Consider the following 22,101-nt stretch of genomic DNA (forward strand, 5'->3'; position numbering starts at 1 on the left):
CCGACACAGACAGGGAGACAAACGGGGTGCCTGTTCCCAGGAAGGACGGTATGGTCGCTGAGCAAAAGGTCATCACGAGGCCATGTAGATCAAGGAGAGGCTCACTGGGACCTGGGGCGCAGCCACATCGCTCAGAAGGAGCTTGACCTGAAGACGGCGCCGAGGCCCCGAGGCTGAGCCGGATGCAGAGAGAAGGGGCACTGCTCAGGAAGGCCAGCAGCAGCTGGAGCAGGGCACCCCGGGGTGGCGGGAGCACCACCCTGACGCCCACTCTGGGGCGGGCACAGGACCGAGGTATGGGCTGCGGCAGGAGCACTACCCCCTGTGAGTTCTGGCAGTGGAGGGGCTCAGTGTTTGTGAGGGGATCTGGGAACCGTAAATTCTGCTCTAAAACTATTCTGAAAACACCAATTAATTTAAAAGCACTTCATCCCTCCAAAAGGAGGCAGGAGAAAGCACTGAGCACGATGAGATGAGGAGCAGAGCGGCAGCCTAGCCCCCCCACAGTCACCCTGGAACATCACACGGATGCATGTGAGCTGAACTCACTGGGAAGGTGAGAGAGCAACTCACTGGGAAGGTGAGAGAGCAACTCGCAAGACAGCGACCTACGGAAACGCCTTCAGGCAAGAGGACACAGAGGGGAAGGCAAAGGGGCGGCTGAGGCACCAGGAACCACATCAGGAGGAGGCAGCGTCGTGCTATCGCCTGATCGGACCCCAGAAACAGTGAGCACTTCACACAGCAAACACAAGTGACCCAGAAGACGGGATAAGCCTACCGACAAGTGTATGGGTCTAATAAACAAGGTTCAAATTATGGGAAGTAAAACTTGACAAACTTTTTAAGAGACGGATCAGCCCTGGCAGGGTTGGCTCAGCGGTTAGAGTGTCGGCCCGTGGACTAGAGAGACCCGAGTTCGGTCCCCACTAAGGGCACGCACCTCGGTGGCAGTTTGTCCCCGGCCTGGTTGGGGTCGTGCAGGTGGCAGCCACTCGATGTGTCTCTCTCACATCGATGTTTCTCTCTCTCGCTTCTTCCCTCTCTCCCTCCCGCTCTATCTGAAGATAAATGCAGAAATGTCATCAGGTGAGGATGAAAAGAAAAAATGGGGGACGGATCAACCATTAGAAGTGGGATTTCAAAGGCCCCCACTGAGCAGCAAGTGGGACAACGAGACAGTCAGTCAGTGTGGAGAGAGAAGGCCAGCTGGCCTGCTGTTTATTGAAACTCCTGGCAAAGCAGACACGCGAGACGCTCACCGTGACGGACCGCGTGACCACCTCACAACCAGTGTCGGCACCCAATGACCAGAGTCAGGATGAAAGACATCGCCGTGGTTCCTAGACACTGAGAGAGTCCAGAAATACTACAACCAACATGTCAATAAACTATACAACTTGTTTAAAATGGCCAAAGTCTGTGAAAGTCAAACTAGGACCACTCTGGAGCCCACCAGGGCAGACACTGCCTTCAAAGTCCAAACGCTCCACCAAGAAAGTTCCAGGCCAGGACGGCTCCACTGTTGAGTTCTGTCAAATGTTGACGGAAAAAATGACAGCAGTCGTACATAAATGCCTTCAGAAGTTACGGGAGCACTTCCTGAGGCCACCATCTCCCCAAATCCAAAGCAGAAAGGCAGGAGACAAATGAAGACAACGTCCCTCACGGGGGTGTGGGAGTCCGCAACCACAACAGCACCAATAAGTCTAGAGATGTGTGGGAAGGCAAACACTTCATGCCGAGGGGGTTCACCTCGGAAATGAGGCTGCTGCAACAGACACAAAGCAATCCAAGTCCTTTCATTCACAGAAGTAGGGAAAGAAATCGTATGACCAGCTCAACAGAGGACGGAACTGCACTTAATGAAATGCAAATCCCTAATGTCCTTACGCCTCAGGGACGACGCCCGTCTCCTGCCCGTCTTCCCGCAGCCTGGGGAACGCACCAGCCGTGCACGGCCAGACTGCGTCCTCGGAGCTCCCCCACCACCACCCTCACGCAGGGCACCTACAGAGCTGGCCGCTAGCAGCACACGTAACAGCCGTGCACGGCCAGACTGCGTCCTCGGAGCTCGCCCACCACCACCCTCACGCAGGGCACCTACAGAGCTAGCCGCTAACATCACACGTAACAGCCGTGCACGGCCAGACTGCGTCCTCGGAGCTCGCCCACCACCACCCTCACGCAGGGCACCTACAGAGCTAGCCGCTAACATCACACTAACAGCCGTGCACGGCCAGACTGCGTCCTCGGAGCTCGCCCACCACCACCCTCACGCAGGGCACCTACAGAGCTAGCCGCTAGCAGCACACGTCACGCCATCGCTTCGTTTTCAGAAAAGGTGCCAGCCTCATTAGTTTCCGTGTGAGCAGGACAGCTAGGTGTGCGAAGCGCACCGGGATCCCTCCCTCACCGCACAGAACACTGCAGGTGAAGCTGCGGGGCAGGCCGAGAAGGAAAGCGGAATGGCGGGCGTCGAGGGAAAGCACAGGAGCATGCCTCGGCCTCCTGCAGCAAACAGTGGGCTTCTCGTTAGAGCACAGAAAACCTTTACCACAGAAGAAAAAGAACGGTAAGCTACACGTCACCAAAATTTAAATTTTCAGCTCATCGGCAACACAGGTTTAAAAAAGGAACTGACAAGCCACAGACTTGGGAAAAAATGTTCTCGAAAGACATATCTTAGCAAAGGACCGCTGTCCGGCATGAAGACAGGCACCAGACCACACACACTGTGGACGGGCGTGCTACTGAAACAGTGCAGCCGACCTGGGGAGAGGTCTGGCTGTCGTCCGTCCGCCACTGCAGACACTCTCACCGCACGACCCAAGTCCACTCCAGGCACTGACCAGGAGCGACGAGCCGCATGCGATGACACGCCTCAGGAGCATCCACAGACCTGACCCCCCACGGCCAGAGCCCAGAGCCTGGCTCCCGCTGCAGGGCGCAGCCACCAGTCCCGCGGAGGAGCACTGCTGGGAAACGGAAGGAATGCGCTAGCCACTCGGACAACATGACTTGACACTTTCCTTGCTACTGCAAATTGTTTCTTCAGTTTCCATTTTTAAGCTGCTGCCCGATGACTCATCCTTAATGAACCTGCTACAGCCAGTACCTTGCTGTCTGTTTAACAAGCCTCGGGCAGTGTTTGCAAGTGTTCAGCGCTATCGACTGGGGCTCCGAGTCACAGCTCACGGACTCCCCACGGACAGCACAGCTCAGCGGGCACAGGAGGCAGGAGCGGACCCACCCCCATTCATCCCCTCCCGTCCACACTCACAGAGGCCTGTCAGAGCCAGCTGTCTGCGCCTTCCAAGCACCAGAGCAGCCCCTGGTCCTCCCTTTGCTTCTAGCTGAGATAACGTCCCGGGCCTGGTCCCGGGTTCCAGCATTTCAGTTCGTTTCCAGGGATCCTCAGCCACCCACGAAGCTTGCCTTTTGGAGCCTAAACTTCTCCAAGGACTCGAGGAGTAGGCTCTGGCTCTGTGACAGGGCTGTCCCCCTTCTCCCTGCTGGCACCGCCTGCAGGAGCGAACTCACACAGCTGCGTCTGAGGGACCCACCCTCCTCCCCCAGTGTCCGCTCCAGTCCCCGCCACAGGCCTGTCGCCCTGGCCTTTCTCCAGTCACTCACTGGACCGCCACCTTTCCGGCCTTCTCCCCGAAGAGTCCCGAGGTAACAGTCCCAACACTGCCACCACCTCCGTGCCACTGACCAGGTCTCAGACGTGCAGAATTCTCCCCCGGAAAGAAAGTGGGAAGGGCTGGCCGCACAGGCAGCGGCCCTCCTGCTCCGGGGCGGCCTCTTCCGCAGTGACTCCGGAGCACAGGGTGACGGTGGGCAGGCAGAGGTGGCAGCCTGTTCTGGGGCAGCCCTGGCGACGGTGTGCTCAGGAAACGAAGACTGCAATAGCTGCCCTGGCCGGTTTGGCTCAGCGATTAGAGCGTCGGCCTGCGGACCACAGAGACCTGGGTTCGGTTCCCGCTAAGGGCATGTACCTCGGTTGCAGTTTGTCCCCGGCCCCGGTTGGGGTCGTGTGGGTGGCAGCCACTCGATGTGTCTCTCTCATGTCAATGTTTCTCTCTCTCTCTCTCTCTCTCTCTCACTCCATCCCTCCCTCTCTGAAATATAAATGTAAAAATGTCCTCAGGTAAGGATAAAAAAAAAAAAAAAAAGACTACGAAAGCAGCCTCCACCCCCAGTGCCCCTCCCCCAGACTGTCTGCTCCCCTAGCGCCCCTCCCCCAGGCTGTCTGTGCTGCCCCAGTGCCCCTCCCCCAGGCTGTCTGCTCCCCCAGCGCCCCTCCCCCAGGCTGTCTGCTCCCCCAGCGCCCCTCCCCCAGGCTGTCTGCTCCCCCAGCGCCCCTCCCCCAGGCTGTCTGCTCCCCTAGCGCCCCTCCCCCAGGCTGTCTGCTCCCCCAGCGGCCTCCTTCTCACCCCGCCCGCGGCCACGAGCTGTGCAGGGACACAGAGCACAGCGACTCCCCTGCCCCCAAAGCTGTGCCCAGCACCCAGTGATGGTGGGTGCTGACCATGCTCTGGCCAAGTGCAGAACGCAGAGTTTCCAAGCGAGGCCCATGGTGAACCCAAACCCAGCGGCCCCATCAGGGTGTGTGGGTAAGAAACGTGAGCAGAGGTTCCCCTCCAGGCTTCTCTGGCAAAACGGAATCATTTCTACTTAATTTAGCTGAAGAAAAAGCAGAGCAGAGAACCACAGGCTTCAGGGTCCACACGTGGGTCCCAGCCAGGCTGCCTGGGGCTGGGTGCAACAGCAGCTGTCCTGGGACAGAGCCACCGTCGGGAAGCCCCGACCGGCGGGAGACACGCAGCACGCCGGGTCCCTCCTCACATCAAGCCCGCTGCGACCCTGCCGGTCATGAGAAGCCCGCCCCTGCTCAGGAGGAAAGCCACCGCCGTCTCGGCCCCGCGACTCTGCCTGAGTCCTCCGGGCCGAGGCGTGGGCTGCGCACCACGTGAGAACGAACCTAACTCCACGGAGCTCCAGAACAGCTGGGGAAGGCCCGGCTGAGAGTTTACATCACAAACCAGACGTGAGTTTTAATGGTTCTGGAGCAGGGCGGCGATGTGGCGGGAAGGGGCTGAGGAAGCGGCGCAGCCCTAGGAAAGGCGCGGAGGCCGAGGCCGGGCGGCCACCAGGAGGCAGGCGTCCAGGCCCCAGGGAGCTGGCGTCCAGCCCGCTTTCCTCTCCACCTGAAGCCAGCGCCTGGCTCCCAACTTCCGACGGCCATGGGGCTCGCGCACGCCCGGGGGCATGTCCTGAGGGTGGGAACTGGCACCCTACACCTGCTCGGGTGGGGTCACATGCAGCAGGCTGCCACGGGCCTCCCTCGTCGAGAAGCCGCCCCAGCAGACACGCTCGGGCGGAAAACAAGGGGCAGCATCGAGCCCACTGAAGAGCTGACTCACCACAGCAAAGCCGGGTCATGCGGGACTGAACTGGCAGAAGGGTCACCTCTGGTGACCAGGGAAGTGACGGGTGACATTCACAAAGTCTCACACCGTGCGTGGTTCAGGCTCTTTTCTAAGAAAAGGGATTCTGAAGTTTTGGAAGACTGGAAACTGAAAATGTTTACAAACTAGGAAAATGGAACATTGGTGAGCAGGCCCGACTTGCCTGGCAGGCACACTGTTCTTCACCAGATCCAACGCGGGCAGGGGGTGCGGTCAGCCCAGGCGAGTCTGCGCGACCTCTGCAGGGCAGGCAGCGCAGCCAGACCTCCCCAGGGAGCGGCATGGGAAACGCCAGCTCTGCCAAGGGCTCGGCAGAAGCGGTCTCCGGGGGGCAGGGGCAGGCGGAAGCGCCCTCGGACCTGGGACAGAGGGTCCTGCGCAGCCTCCACCCCTGCGGCGCCGTCCTCGCGACACTGGATAGGTGGCCCCTCCGGGACTCCCACAAACCAAACCCGTCGCTGTGGGCGGAATGAACAGTCCCCTCCGAGCCTCACGCTGCCTCACGTGCAGGTCCCCGAGGGGCGGGTCTCTTCCCTGCAGCGCCACCCTGTCCGCCCCGGCCCAGAAGCGCTCCGGGGCGGGCCTCGCCTCTCTCCCTCTCCTTCCCGGAGCAGAGCAGGGCACAGGGCAGGCGTCTGGGAAAACTGTGGGCACAAAAGGATCCTGACAGCCGCAGCTCACGTGAGCACCGCCACAGGCGGCAGTCCTCATCCTGCTCTCTATTGCACCATCCTTCCCGGCCCCGCGTAGGGCTGCTCCGTCCTTCCCAGCACCGCGTAGGCTCTGCCATCCTTCCCGGCACCCCGTAGGCTCTGCCATCCTTCCCGGCACCGCGTAGGCTCTGCCATCCTTCCCGGCACCGCGTAGGCTCTGCCATCCTTCCCGGCACCGCGTAGGGCTGCTCCGTCCTTCCCGGCACCGCGCAGGCTCTGTCCGTCCTTCCCGGCACCGCGCAGGCTCTGTCCGTCCTTCCCGGCACCGCGCAGGCTCTGCCATCCTTCCCGGCACCGCGTAGGGCTGCTCCGTCCTTCCCGGCACCGCGTAGGGCTGCTCCGTCCTTCCCGGCACCGCGCAGGCTCTGTCCGTCCTTCCCGGCACCGCGTAGGGCTGCTCCGTCCTTCCCGGCACCGCGCAGGCTCTGTCCGTCCTTCCCGGCACCGCGCAGGCTCTGTCCGTCCTTCCCGGCACCGCGTAGGGCTGCTCCGTCCTTCCCGGCCTGAGTAGGCTCTGTCCGTCCTTCCCGGCACCGCGTAGGGCTGCTCCGTCCTTCCCGGCACTGCGTAGGCTCTGTCCGTCCTTCCCGGCACCGCGTAGGGCTGCTCCGTCCTTCCCGGCACCGCGTTGGGCTGCTCCGTCCTTCCTGGCACCGCGCAGGCTCTGTCCGTCCTTCCCCGGCACCGCGTAGGGCTGCTCCGTCCTTTCCCGGCACCGCGCAGGCTCTGTCCGTCCTTCCCGGCACCGCGCAGGCTCTGTCCGTCCTTACCGGCACCGCGCAGGCTCTGTCGTCCTTCCCGGCACCGCGTAGGGCTGCTCCGTCCTTCCCGGCACCGCGCAGGCTCTGTCCGTCCTTCCCCGGCACCGCGCAGGCTCTGTCGTCCTTCCGGCACCGCGCAGGCTCTGTCCGTCCTTCCCGGCACCGCGTAGGGCTGCTCCGTCCTTCCCGGCACCGCGCAGGCTCTGTCCGTCCTTCCCGGCACCGCGCAGGCTCTGTCCGTCCTTCCCGGCACCGCGCAGGCTCTGTCCGTCCTTCCCGGCACCGCGTAGGCTCTGTCCGTCCTTCCCGGCACCGCGTAGGGCTGCTCCGTCCTTCCCGGCACCGCGCAGGCTCTGTCCGTCCTTCCCGGCACCGCGCAGGCTCTGTCCGTCCTTTCCAGCACTGTGTAGGGCCCGTCCTTTCCGGCACCGCGCAGGCTCTGTCCGTCCTTCCCGGCACCGCGCAGGCTCTGTCCGTCCTTTCCAGCACTGTGTAGGGCCCGCCTTTCCGGCACCGCGCAGGCTCTGTCCGTCCTTCCCGGCACCGCGCAGGCTCTGTCCGTCCTTCCCGGCACCGCGTAGGCTCTGTCCGTCCTTTCCGGCACTGTGTAGGGCCCGTCCTTCCCGGCACCATGTAGGGTTTGTCCCCAAACTATTTCCACAGAAGCATCTGTGGCGCCGGAGGCCCGAGGCTGTCCTGCGGAACCCCAGCCACCAGCCCAGCTGACAGCCAGCCCAGCAGAGCCCTGGCCAGGGAGCAGGCCCCTTCGGGCCCAGACACAGCGAGGCTGACGAAGCCCTCAGAGCCCTGGCCCCAGGCCGGAGGGGCAGTGGGCCCTCTGGTTACAGGCCCTGGGGCTGTAGATGTCGAGACCCCAAACCTGAGCCTTCTGAGGGGCAGGCCTGCGAGTCAGCCACACACGCCAGCACACCTTGGAGTCGCAGGCAGATCCAGGAGAGCGGGACGTGTGGGGACCAGACCCTGCGGCTGAGCCCCACTCGCTGGAACCCTCGCAGGACACCATGGCGGCTCCGGGGCCCCGCAGCTCTGCACACGGCACTGCCCACGCCGTCGCTGAGGAGCACGACTCCGGCTGCAGAAGCCGCCCAGCTGGGGCCAGCGCGGCCTCCGACTCGGGCCTCAGGGGCCAGCCCGCCGGGATGCTCACCTGGATGCCGTCCAGCAGCTTGCTCATGCACCAGTACGTGTCAGCCTCCACGTTGCGCAGCACGTCCGTGGGCACCTGGGACACATCGGCGACGTCCCCGTCCTCCTCCTCTGCAGAGCACGGGAAAGACACAGAGTTAGACACGGGACCACGACACGGGAGCCCCACAGGAGTGTACTCTGCTGTTCCCTCTCCAGGTCCCACTTTCTTGCTCTGTGGAGGTGACTCTGTTTCTTCCACCTCATCACTTACTGGTCCTCAATTTTAATACCTAATCTGATGCAGATGATTAATATCCTGGATCCTCGCCAATTAACATAATTAACACGGTACAAACGGTCGCTTCTCAGGCATCCCAGCTCCTGACAGGAGAGAACCCTAGGTACGTCCTCACTCCTGACAGACCTGAGGGTTCCCACAACACGAGAACCCGGTGCTGAGGTGTCCAGCTGTGCACTGGGCGGCACTTCCTCTAGAACCCATTTCCCAGGTCAGGGCTCCAGGACCGCGCAGGCAGACCCTCCGGCGGGGAGCAGACCAGCAAAGCAGGCTCCCAGGCCCCGCGGCCCCGTGGCCCCTCCTCAAGCAGAAAGACCTCGAGGAAACCTATTCTAAAAGTTTTAAGATGCAAAGCAGATGCCTAATTGAAATGGTTATCCAACACCCGAACAAACTAATTTCAGATCCTCACAGAAAAGTTATCCAGACGAACGCTTGTGTCTAAAAATTGGCCTATTTTTTTTTTATTTACTAGTGCTTCATTTTGCAAATGTGCATGACGGCATCTTTGCAAGGAAACAACTTTAAAATCGAACACATAAACGTTGAGGTGCCAGAGAGTGACCGGGGTATGAGGTGGGGAGGGCGAGGGGTGAGGGGGTGTGTGCCCAGCAGCCAGGGCCCCGCCTGGAGGCCCAGCTTCAGTGGAAGGTGTCGCCCCCTCTTACAGCCGAGGATTCCGATCTCCCGCCCAGCGCAACGCCTTTCCTGTGCCGAGTCCACGCTCAGGCGCCACAGATGGCTCCCGGGCAAGGGCGCCGGCGCAGCCTCACTGGGAAGACAGTTCTGCAGAGCCGACCCCACGCCCACCCAGGGGAGCAGTGCGGGCCCCCTTCCAGTCCCAGGCAGCAGCCACTGGACTCCTTCTGGGACCTTTCCACCCACAGTTCGAGGCCCTTCAAAGCACGAAGGAACTTCCTGCCTATAATAGAAGGTGGACAGGGGAATAGAGCCGTCCCAGCACTGAAGCTCCCTCGTGCCCAGAGCAGCGGGCACCACGGCCAGATGCCCAGGAAGCAGGCTGCTGCCTGGGTGCCAGAAGCTTCAGTGACTGGCCTCATGGTCAGCCAGGACAGCTGTCCAATAGGGAAGCAAACTAGCCCACCAAGATCGCAAGTGACAGAAAACCACGGAAGCTGAGGACCTACAGGCAATCCCAGGGTTCAAAGGGAGAGATGATAAATTCACAGATGAAAAGAGAGCAGACAGACTACTTGGTCAATAAACAGGTCACGGAGCTGCAGGGGCCCAAGTCACGGAGCGACAGGGGCCCAGGTCACGGAGCTGCAGGGGCCTAGGTCACAGTGCTGCAGGGGCCCAGGTCATGGAGCTGCAGGGGTGTAGGTCACAGTGCTGCATGGACCCAGGTCACGGAGCTGCAGGGGCCTAGGTCACAGTGCTGCACGGGCCCAGGTCACGGAGCTGCAGGGGCCTAGGTCACAGTGCTGCACGGGTCCAGGTCACGGAGCTGCAGGGACTCTCAGGGGCTCTCATGTGCCACCCTCCAGTCTTGAGGGCTTGAACTTAGCTCTTTCCTACCCAAGCCATTAAGACGCTCCACATGCTGCCTGGAGGCAGCTGGCGGTGACAGGAGATGGGCACCACATGGGGTAGCCTTGGACTTGGTCCTGGACACAACCTCCCCCAGCCAGGCAGGACTGATGGCCCTGAAGGCGACATCCAGCCACACACACGAGCACAGATAACGGAACTTGACCTGTCCCATCAGGCAGTGCGCGTGATCCCACACGCGAGCATCAGAGGTGTGGCCCGTGCTGCAGCTGCCCCTGGCCCCGCGGACCCAGTCTCCACCACACTGCCCTGCAGGGCCAGGCCTGTACCCTGGGGCACACACATGAGAAGGCAGCAGCCCCGCCCACAGAGAGCCCCAGGTGGCAGGGAGGCCGACCAGTGCCCAGGCGGCCGCGGGGGTTCCTGGCGAGGCGGGGAGGCACTGTCACAGCCTGGGCAGACCAGCAGTACCAGGGGACCACAGCTGCCTAGGAAGGCACAGGGTGCAACCAGACATGGAGCCCTGGCTGGGTTGGCTCAGCGGTTAGAGCATCAGCCCGTGGGCCAATGCGTCTCGGGTTCGACTCCGGTCAAGGGCATGTACGTACCTCAGTTGCGGTTTGTCCCTGGCCCTGGTCAGGTGGCACAGGAGGCAACCAGTCGGTGTGTCTCTCTCACATTAATATTTCTCTCCCTCTCTCTCTCCCTCCCTCCTCCCACTCTATCTGATGATAAACAGAAAAATATCCTCGAGTGAGAATTAAAAATAACAATAATAATAAAAAATAACAGACATGTAATTAAAACTAATCTGACTTGCCTTCTTGGATGACGGAAAGGCTGGAGGAAATGATTTAAGTAAGTTCTTTGGAAATGCTGTCCTGCCGTACGGTATACTGCGTAAAAGCATTTGTGAGATAATCCCATCTTTATCAGCAATTCCATCTGTAACGAAGACCCCACCACTGCGCGTCTGTGCCGAGAGCGCGAGCGAGCGAGCGAGCGAGCATGGAAGAATGCACACCCTGGGGAAGGGCATGAGGGGTGGGTGGGAAGCCACCACCCTTTATTTTCTGATGAAGGGTCCAGAATAAAGAGAGAATGTAAATTTTCACAATGAACAGTTATTTTTTGCAATCGGAAAAAAAAATATATTGTTTAAGCCATTGATATAGTTTAGCTAAGGTCTGTTTTCAACACAAATAAACCTCCCTAGACAAAAAGTTCCCAAGCTTAGGGCACTGCCCTTGTGAATGTTTTGAGAATCTTATAGGGTGTTTGGGGGGTCAGAATGCTTAGGGCGAGGGGACCTGCTGGCTCAGGGTGGGGGCCAGTGCCAGCCTCCTAAAAAGGGAACAGCACTGCCCAATTAGTGAGTGCTGACCACTCCAACAGACTGAATGGACAAATGGATGGATTGTTGGGTAAGTGGATGGATGAGCACATGGATGGATGGATGGATGAATGGATGGATGATGGATGGATGAATGGGTAAGTGAAGTGATGAATGGGTAGGTAGATGTATGGGTGTATGAATAGATGGGTGGAGGAATGGATGCGTAGGTGGGTGGATGGGTAGGTGAGTGGATGGGTGGGTGGATGGGTGGGTGGATGGGTAGGTGGGCGGATGGGTGGGCGGGCGGGTGGATGGGTAGGCGGGTGGGTAGGTGGGTGAGTGGGTAGGTGGGTGGGTGGGTAGGTGGGTGGGTGGGTAGGTGGGTGGATGGGTAGGTGGGTGAATGGATGGATGGGTAGGTGGGTGGATGGGTGGGTGGATGGGTAGGTGGATGGATGGGTAGGTGAGTGGATAGGTTGGTGGATGGATAGGTGGGTGGATGGGTAGGTGGGTGAATGGATGAATGGGTAGGTGGGTGGATGGGTGGGTGGGTGGATGGGTAGGTGGGTGGATGGGTGGGTGAGTGGATGGGTAGGTGGGTGGATGGGTGGGTGGATGAATGGATGGATGGGTAGGTGCATGGATGGGTGGGTGGATGGATGGGTAGGTGGGTGGATGGGTAGGTGAGTGGATGGGTGGGTGGATGGGTAGGTGGGTGAATGGATGGATGGGTAGGTGGGTGGATGGGTGGGTGGATGGGTAGGTGGATGGATGGGTAGGTGAGTGGATAGGTTGGTGGATGGATAGGTGGGTGGATGGGTAGGTGGGTGGATGGGTAGGTGGGTGAATGGATGGATGGGTAGGTGGGTGGATGGGTAGGTGAGTGGATGGGTGGGTGGATGGGTAGGTGGGTGAATGGATGGATGGGTAGGTGGGTGGATGGGTGGGTGGATGGGTAGGTGGATGGATGGGTAGGTGAGTGGATGGGTGGGTGGATGGGTAGGTGGGTGAATGGATGGATGGGTAGGTGGGTGGATGGGTGGGTGGATGGGTAGGTGGATGGATGGGTAGGTGAGTGGATGGGTGGGTGGATGGGTAGGTGGGTGAATGGATGGATGGGTAGGTGAGTGGATAGGTTGGTGGATGGATAGGTGGATGGATGGGTAGGTGGGTGAATGGATGGATGGGTAGGTGGGTGGATGGGTGGGTGGATGGGTAGGTGGATGGATGGGTAGGTGAGTGGATGGGTGGGTGGATGGGTAGGTGGGTGGATGGGTGGGTGGATGGGTAGGTGGATGGATGGGTAGGTTAGTGGATGGGTGGGTGGATGGGTAGGTGGGTGAATGGATGGATGGGTAGGTGAGTGGATAGGTTGGTGGATGGGTAGGTGGGTGAATGGATGGATGGGTAGGTGGGTGGATGGGTGGGTGGATGGGTAGGTGGGTGGATGGGTAGGTGAGTGGATGGGTGGGTGGATGGGTAGGTGGGTGAATGGATGGATGGGTAGGTGAGTGGATAGGTTGGTGGATGGGTAGGTGGGTGAATGGATGGATGGGTAGGTGGGTGGATGGGTGGGTTGATGGGTAGGTGGGTGGATGGGTAGGTGAGTGGATGGGTGGGTGGATGGGTAGGTGGGTGAATGGATGGATGGGTAGGTGAGTGGATAGGTTGGTGGATGGATAGGTGGGTGGATGGGTAGGTGGGTGAATGGATTAATGGGTAGGTGGGTGGATGGGTAGGTGGGTGGATAGGTGGGTAGGTGGATAGATGAGTAGGTGGATGAATGGATGGGTAGGTAGTTGGATGGGTAGATACAGGGAACTAATAATAAAAAGGAGGACATTCCACCTGGTAAGGAGAAAACCACATCAGGACATAATTGCTACTTTGAATCATCTAAAAACCTATCTTAGGTCAATAAAGAGCAGAAATTTTCTGACCATGTCTCCATGTCGAGAAGACAGGAGGGGTCAGTGGATAAGGGACAGGCAGGCTGACGGGCTCAAAGCCCAGGACGCTGTGGTGAGGAGGGCTGCCTACCCCGGAGCGCGGCCCAGCAGTAAGGACAGCGGCCTCCACGGAGGGACAGAGCGTAGCGTCCAAGCTCCCCGGTGCATCCTCTCGTGCAGGGGCCCAGCTCACAGACAAGGGTCGCAGGCGGGCACTGCGCCAGGAAGGGCACAGCCAGGGCGCCAACCAGGCCCACCTGAGAGCAGAGCGCGTGCTCTGTGCCCGGGGCTCCCTGCGCCCGGAGACGGCAGGGCGCCAGGGCCTCTGCAGTGGGCAGGAGGGCTGAGCACCACTACTGACTGCTGTGCGGGCGCAGCCTGCGGAGTGCACCTTCGGAGATAAAAACAGCCATCCTCAGTCACAAGACGTGCCTGTGTCCCCTGCCATGTGGCAAAGAGCCTGTCTCCACAACAAGCCCACCCGAGCTCTGGGTGTCCCTGTGGGGCTCGCTGTCCAGACGCTCTCTGCCCAGGACCGGGCGGCCCAGCTGCGGGCACAGCTTGCTGTGGGAGCTGAAGGGGGAGCAGCGCAGGCCGTGCCAGGGGCTCCAGGGGCTTCCAGGACACTGCAGACACACAAGGGCAGAAACACCTGGCGGGCACAGCCTGCGGGTGACAGCCGACACCTGCGGTGAGCAGGAGGGCTGGAGGGGGACCGGCCACAGTTGTTAGGACCACGTTCACCACCGCGCGGCACATATGGCAATAAACTTCCTCCCATATCGCGAGCTTAGCTGGTGGTCACACGGGTTCTCTTCCTTACCAGCAGTCGGACGTCCTGCGGTCTAATCTGCATTGCCGCCTTGGAGGATTAGAATCTGAAACCCGACAGTTCGGAAATGGAGATTTTCGCTCGTATTAGCAGGTTCCAGGCCCAGTGCAGAGAAAACAGTCTGCCTGGGTGACAGCAGGGCCGCAACTCAAGCCTATAAATTCATAAAACTCGTAGGCTCAGCAAAAACAACTAATGTTATGCTGAACTGGATTAGCGGCAGGAATGTTAATTCTAATATAAATAACGTCCAATGCAAGGTTACAGACCAGCCACCATCACTGTTCCCAAGTCGGTCACGGGTTGAAAACCTGCGGCCACAGACACAGGTGCTCAATCAGTGGATAGGACATCAGCAGACAAGTCACTAGTCATGGACAGAACCAGGACTGTGCACTCTGCTGACCAGCAAGATGGCCTGACTTGGCCAGACCCCACCAGCAACTTCCTGACCCTACGGAGACCCCCAGTGGGGAGGACCAGACTTCTCTAGTCACAAACAGCCCGTGCGGCTTCCCCTCCCCCCAGCACCCTATGCATCCTGCCACAGGGGCTCCAACCTCACAAAGGACAACGGGGCAGAAGGCTGTGGGTGCAGCCCACAGGAGCGTGGGTCCTACTGGGCGCGGGAGGACGGGTCCTGCTGGGCACGGGCATCTGACTCCACGCTTCCCGAGCCCAAATGAAGGGGGTGTCTCACGATCCTTGATCCCCTGACATCGTTTGTGCAAAGGGAAAAGTCTCGATCATGTAACTTCTTTTGGCTTGACTGGATCTTTGCTTTTATTTTTAGCATGGCTGTGAGTAGGAGTTTTGTTCATAGAAATGCTATTTGTTGGAATATTGATTGATTCCATTAACATGTATCGAGTGCTCTTATGTGCAAAACAAAGCAGGACTGGAGAACGGGGAGGGGGAGACAAAGGCCCCGTGAGGTCCCGCAGGAGAGAGACCCGTGCCCCCTCCGTCTGCTGTCTAGCGGTTCGCCCAGCCTCCACCTCCTGGCCTCTTTATTTGCAGGGATATGCAGCTCTCGTGGTCGCGTCTGCAGAGAAAGACCCAGCCATGAGGAGAGCACGCAGTGTGACCAGGGACAGCTTGGTGGGCTCAGACGAGCACGTGGTGTGAGCACAGGAGACATGGCATTCGAACTAGCGTCAGAAGATGGCAGGACTGAGCACCCGTGATGGGAAAGAAGGCAATATGAGGACAGGCCTAAGGAACCCAGGCCGGGATCCTGATGGCCCTGGCACCAGGCTCTGGAGCTGGGTTCCTTCTGGAGGGAAGAGGAACCCTCAGGGACCCCTGCGCCTGGTGGCTGCGAGCAAGGACTCTGATCTGGGGAGGAAGAGCTCCCAGTCAGAGCCCGCTAACCCGACTGCTACCGAGGCACAAATGCAGAGTCTGGGTGCCACCACAATGCCCTGGAGTTAGTGAAGACAGTGCCAGAGAGCAGATCAATACCACATGTGACATGCCAGTCCCTGGGCTGTGAGCCACGAGGACAGCAGGTGGCAGGTGGCGCGCCGCACTGCCCACTGCTTCCTCCATGACGTGTCACAGGACGCATGGCTCCCTGCTGTGTCCTCACTGTGGGCTTCTGCCCCCACCACAGGAAGGGTCCGCAAGGGCAGGGCTGCACCCTCCTTCTGGTGCACGCCCCGCACCGCCGGGAGTGCCCGGCACACTGCAGGCACAGCCCCGCACCTCCAGGTGTGCCCGGCACACTGCAGGCACACGCCCCGCACCTCCGGGAGCACCCGGCACACTGCAGGCCCACGCCCCGCACCTCCGGGAGTGCCCGGCACACTGCAGGCACAGCCCCGCACCTCCGGGAGTGCCCAGCACACTGCAGGTACACACCCCGCACCTCCGGGAGTGCCCGGCACACTCAGGCACACGTCCGGCACCTCCAGGAGTGCCCGGCACACTGCAGGCACAGCCCCGCACCTCCGGGAGTGCCCAGCACACTGCAGGTACACACCCCGCACCTCCGGGAGCGCCCGGCACACTGCAGGCACACGCCCCGCACCTCCGGGAGTGCCCGGCACACTGCAGGTACACACCCCGCACCTCCGGGAGTGCCCGGCACACTCAGGCACACGTCCGGCACCTCCAGGAGTGCCCGGCATACTGCAGGCACAGCCCGCACCTCCGGGAGTGCCCGGCACACTGCAGGCACAGCCCCGCACCTCCGGTAGCGCCCGGCACACTGCAGGCGCACGTCCAGCACCTCCGGGAGTGCCCAGCACACTGCAGGTACACGCCCCGCACCTCCGGGAGTGCCCGGCACACTGCAGGCCCACGCCCTGCACCTCCGGGAGTGCCCGGCACACTGCAGGCACACGCCCCGCACCTCCGGGAGTGCCCGGCACACTGCAGGTACACACCCCGCACCTCCGGGAGTGCCCGGCACACTGCAGGCCCACGCCCCGCACCTCTGGGAGTGCCCGGCACACTGCAGGCACAGCCCCGCACCTCCGGGAGTGCCCGGCACACTGCAGGCACACGCCCCGCACCTCCAGGAGTGCCCGGCACACTGCAGGCACACGCCCCGCACCTCCAGGAGTGCCCGGCACACTGCAGTTGCCCAGCAAGCACGTACCCGGTGAGCCATGGACTGCCATCAGGAGCGTCCAGCCAGGCACCGGCCAGTGTGGCTCAGTGCTTGGGCGTCTTCCCATGCACTGAAAGCCTGCTGACTGATCCCCAGTGAGGGCACGTGCCCAGGTTGCAGGCCCGATTCCCATAGGGCGTGCAGGAGGCCACCGATCACTGTGATGCGCACTCCTGCACTGACGTTGAGAGGGATTTAAAAATAAAATAATATTTTTTTTAAAAAAAGAGCTTACAGCTGCCCTGGCCATTTTGGTTCAGCAGTTAGAGCGTTGGCCCATGGACCACAGGGTCACAAGTTCAATTCCAGCCAAGGGCATGTACCTCAGCGGTGGTTTGGTCCCCAGCCTGGGTCGGCAACCAGTCAATGTGTCTGTCTTACATCGATATTTCTCTCCCTCCTTTTCCCTCCCACTCTGATGATAAATGGAAAATATCCTCAGGTGAGGAATTTAAAAAAACAAGAGCTTACGGCCCTGGAGGAAGGAGTGATGTGCAAATGCCTAGAACCGGAACATGAGACATGACACCAAGACTTTCTGTGAAGAATAAAACCCCAACTTCTCTGGTTAGGAGGCAGATCCAACGGCTGACACTCAGACAATATGTCAAGTCCACCTGCTCTTGCTAATGACAAGCCAAACACTGCAGGGTCAACGAGAACCTGTCCGGAATGAAGGAGGTTCTCCCAGACACCGTGACAGTGTGCTGTGCTCCAGTCCGCAGGCTGCTCGGGCCCAAGCGTGGCTGGGGTCCCCAGCGTCCAGAGGGTAAACTGGACCCTGAATGAGGGGCTGGGTTGAAAGTCCTCTGAGTCCCTGAGGACCAAAGTGCCGGAAGAAATGGACTGTGGGTTTCTTCTCTGTCATGTTTGTGCTGAGACGACAAAACGCAACGTTAAGGACAAAGGCCTGGAAATCTAGATGCCTCCCACGGGTGTGCTCACCGAGGATGGGCCGGAACTGTCCAGAGCAGCTGGGAGGCTGAGTGGTGTGAGTGGGAGATCACACAGACGTGCCCTGCGGTCTGAAGGTCCCAACGAGCTGGCTGGAGCAAAGCCCAAACAGGAATCTACAGCAAATGTTCGAGTTGAACTTGGGGCAAAATTTTCAAAGCACTTAGAGGATGCTTGGCATTCACCGGCCACATTTGTGCGATCCTTGCTGGTTAAAGTGTCAACGTACACACTGCTACAGTGTGTGTCTGTTCCGAAAGGCGTTGAGGAAGTTAGAATTCAGCACTAGAGCTACCTGGGATAGAAGATGACCTGGCCCCTGACGCCCATCACCCAGAGCAGGGCAGGGGGCCTCCAAGCCGAGCCAGGGGCTGCACCCGCAGGGGGATAGAAGATGACCTGGCCACCTGACGCTGATCACCCAGAGCAGGGCGGGGGCCTCAAAGCCGAGCCCGGGGCCTGCACACGCAGGGGGATAGAACCTGACGCTGATCACCCAGAGGAGCAGGGCAGGGGCCTCAAAGCCGAGCCTGGGGCCTGCACCGCAGGAACCGCCGCACAGAGCAGACACGAGAAAGCTCCCCGGGCTACATGCCCCAGGCCTGGCCTGGGCTGGGCCTCCCATGTGCCCGAGCACCCGGCCCAACCCTGCACTCACACAGAGCGTGTGTGAGGCCACGCAGACCACACACGGCCCCCGGGAGAGAAACCACACGCGCTCTGCAGCTGGGCCGGGAAGAAGAAACCTGGCTCGGCTGGAACAGCAGCTCAGGTCCTGAGCTTCCCTCGGCTGGGTCATGAGCGGCCAGTCCCACTGCATGACAGCAAAGACAGACGGGTCTCACACTGTCCTCCACTCGGGGCCGAGGCTCTGAGAGTGCTGGGGCTGTGTGGGGCAGAGAAGTGGAGAAGGAGCCTGTGGACAAAGGGGAGGCCTTCATGGTCAGGGGGTGGTCAGGCGGACAGTGCCAAAAGGCTAACTACAGTAGGTCAGCTCGAGGCCCAGGGCCAGCTGAAATCAAATGCCGGCATGACCACAGGCCACTACAATGGGTGCACATGGCCCAGCCCAAGCCCGTGCTGCGCTCCAAGGGCATGGAACACGGAAGGCGCCAGAGAAACCGCGACACACAAAGCACACCGGAGACAAAGTGCCAGCCCCAGGGCCAGCGTGCTCAAGGGCTGCGGTCCTCTGACCTGGGCAGACACTGTCAAATGAGCTGAGAGACTCCGGAGACGACAGGAAGGACAGAGGAGAGGAGAGAGGGGGCCCCGGGCCTTTCCCTCAGGCTGAGCCCTGCCCCCCGGCCCCCTTTTCTCAACCTGCCCGACTGGTACACATTCTCCTGCGCCTTGCTCAGGCTCCAGGACTCACCAGCAACACAGAGGACCAGTCTCATTGGGAAAGTGAGGAGAGACCCTCACCGCTGTGACACCTGCCTAGACCAGGGACGACTCCACAGCTTCCCCAAGGCCACACCCTGAGCACCTGACAACCTAAGTGCAAACCCTTCCACTGAGGGTGGCCACCTCCTGGGGGGTGGGGTCCTTCCGTCTGACCCTCCAGCCCTCTCTGCAGACAGGAGGCAGCCTTCCCGCCCACACGTGATCCTTGTACCAATGTGGGGAGAGGCCCAGGGAAGAGCACACCGCGCAGACGGCAGGAACACCCCGTGTGGCCCCTGCGTGAGCCTCCCGTCTGCCGTCACACAGACCCCCGGGGCTGCACGGGCTGCTCCCCAGGGCCTCCCTCCTGGGCGCACAGGTGCTCTCCTCCCTGCGTCCTCACGCTCCCCGCTCTGTGCCTGTCTGCGTCCTGACTCTTCTCACGGGGACACCAGTCAGACTGGATCAGGGCCCACCCCAGTGACCTCGTAGCCTTTATGCCTCTGTAAGACCAAAATACGGTCGCATTCTGAGGCTTGGGGGCCAGACTTCAACACTGAAGTGGGGGGTGGGGGGAGAACGTGCCATAGCATTCACACACACACATTTTTCAATAAACCAGATCTGAGGCCACAGGTGAAGCTTTATGTCCTATGATTTCTATTTATGCCTTGGTCGCTGTCCCACACCGAAAAGTATTTTCTGTGAAATCATGTTCAGGCTGCTTGGAAGTGACCGCACCACACTGGTCTCACCCCCACCCCTGCTGGGACAAGGAGGCCGCACTCCATCACACCAGCGCCCTCCTGAGACCGCCCGAGACCACAGAGCCACACCACCCGCCCCGGGACAAGGAGGCCGCGCTCCATCACACCAGCGCCCTCCAGAGGCCGCCCCACGAGACTACAGAGCCACACCACCCGCCCCGGGACAAGGAGGCCGCACTCCATCACACCTGCGCCCTCCAGAGGCCGCCCCACGAGACCACAGAGCCACACCACCCGCCCCGGGACAAGGAGGCCGCGCTCCATCACACCTGCGCCCTCCAGAGGCCGCCCCACGAGACCACAGAGCCACACCACCTGCCCCGGGACAAGGAGGCCGCGCTCCATCACACCAGCGCCCTCCGGAGGCCGCCCCACCCAGACCACACGCCCCGGGACAAGGAGGCCGCACTCCATCACACCAGCGCCCTCCGGAGGCCGCCCCACCCAGACCACACGCCCCGGGACAAGGAGGCCGCGCTCCATCACACCAGCGCCCTCCGGAGGCCGCCCCACGAGACCACAGAGCCACACCACCCGCCCCGGGACAAGGAGGCCGCACTCCATCACACCAGCGCCCTCCGGAGGCTGCCCCACGAGACCACAGAGCCACACCACCCGCCCCGGGACAAGGAGGCCATGCTCCATCACACCAGCGCCCTCCGGAGGCCGCCCCACGAGACCACAGAGCCACACCACCCGCCCCGGGACAAGGAGGCCGCGCTCCATCACACTAGCGCCCTCCTGAGGCCGCCCCACCCAGACCACACGCCCCGGGACAAGGAGGCCGCACTCCATCACACCAGCGCCCTCCGGAGGCCGCCCCACGAGACCACGGAGCGGCACCGCCTCACCTGGAGGGCCCAAGGCTCGTCCCTTTATCTCTGCTCATCTGACAGACAGAAATAGAGCTGCATTATTGGCTCAATTTGCGTTTTCAATGCTTGTGAAGCTGCCTGGGTTTTTTTAGGTTTATTAGTCATCTGTGTTCCCTACTTTGTAACATCTCCGCGTATTTCCGAAAAGAATTTTTTTAACTATCTGTCTGCTCCTCACCACTAAGAAACAGCTCCTCAAGACAACTACTCCCTCGGAAAAGGGCCCCAGGCAGGGGGTGCAGCACGGCCGTCTGCCAGGCCCGGAGCCACCCCGAAGGTGCCCAGGCACAAGGAGCTGCCGATCGATCGGGCAAGCGCTGTGGTCACCGCGAAGCCACCTCCTCACATGAGCAGGAAGGAACGAAACCGGCGCTGCTCTGGGGTGTGGGGACGCGTTCGCTCTGTCTGACCTTTCTCACTCAGCTGCACTGAGCGCACTTCTAATCAAATACACCAATATGTACTAATTAACCCTGCTTGCAGGAAGTCAGAATTAACAAACCACTTCAATAATAAATCAAAAAATCATAATTGGTGTTTTAATTTTTTATGAGTGACACCGTGTAGCAGCAGACCGAACACCGCATCGGCGGCAGTAATTACACACCGGGTCCACAGGCCGTCCCTCCACGGCGCCCAGACGCACGGTGCGCTTCCAAACGCAGAACACAGCTGTCAAGAACCGCATCTTATTATTCAACTAATACACTTTCTTAATCATCAATCAGTTTAATTGCTCCTGACACGGGTTATAAATAACATTTGTAGTTCAATAAGATCCAACAAGGACACCCCTTCGCTGCCAAAGCTGGTCACAAATCTCCTCGGGCGTCCAGTAGGGTCCACTCACCCTTCACTGGTGTCCAGCCATTTCCACTTCAATCGGCTAAAACATTCAGAAGCATTTTGCTAATTTATGCCAAAAAAAATGTGAAGAAACTGCTGTATTACATTGCGCGGTATTATCTTCAATTAGATCCCTAATGGGTAGATGACCCATTTCACTCTGGTCCAAATGAATGGAAATGAAGACATTAATGCCTAACCGTGTGCGGCTGCTGTGGAATCTGCTGCCTCCTCCGATCTAGGGGCTCACCGCCCCGAGCCCTGCCCTCCGCCCGGAGCCTGGGCTGCAGCCGACGCAGAGAGGACAGGGGACGGCTTCCCACCCAGGCACTTCAACTTGAAAGCTGATCACAGGGAAAGGCAGGACTCAAGGACTATGATTCCTTCTCTTTGCCAAGCACAACCTACGTGCCACGTCCCAGGCCACACGTGGCACAGCCCTGCTCTCATGGGGCCAGTGCCATTTCATATGGGAGTGGGGGTGCTCAGCAAGCCTGGGGGTCCGCTGCCTGAAAGAAACACTTTTCACACAACCATTTCCTTCTCCTTTGTAATAACTGTATCACTATAATAATAAAATGGCTGTGTTCGCAGTGACTGGTCTTTCCTGATAAAGTGTGGGCTTGAAAACT

The 22,101-nt window shown here is 60.2% G+C and overlaps 1 protein-coding gene across 6 annotated transcripts in view; it reads right to left on the minus strand.

Moving 5' to 3' along the window:
* TBC1D22A (TBC1 domain family member 22A) overlaps positions 1 to 22,101 on the minus strand; it is a 228,356-nt gene that overhangs the window by 72,420 nt on the left and 133,835 nt on the right. For all 6 annotated transcript variants that reach the window (XR_004961560.1, XM_036278220.1, XM_036278221.1 and 3 more), the window contains exon 9: positions 8,117 to 8,226. Coding sequence is in view for 5 of the 6 variants with exons in the window: in XM_036278220.1 (XP_036134113.1) it covers positions 8,117 to 8,226 (110 nt within the window). In the remaining variant the exon portion in view is untranslated. The remainder of the gene's footprint in view (positions 1 to 8,116; positions 8,227 to 22,101) is intronic.

This window comes from Molossus molossus, unplaced genomic scaffold, assembly GCF_014108415.1.
Source record: "Molossus molossus isolate mMolMol1 unplaced genomic scaffold, mMolMol1.p scaffold_m16_p_26, whole genome shotgun sequence".
NCBI classification, from domain to species: Eukaryota; Metazoa; Chordata; class Mammalia; order Chiroptera; family Molossidae; genus Molossus; species Molossus molossus.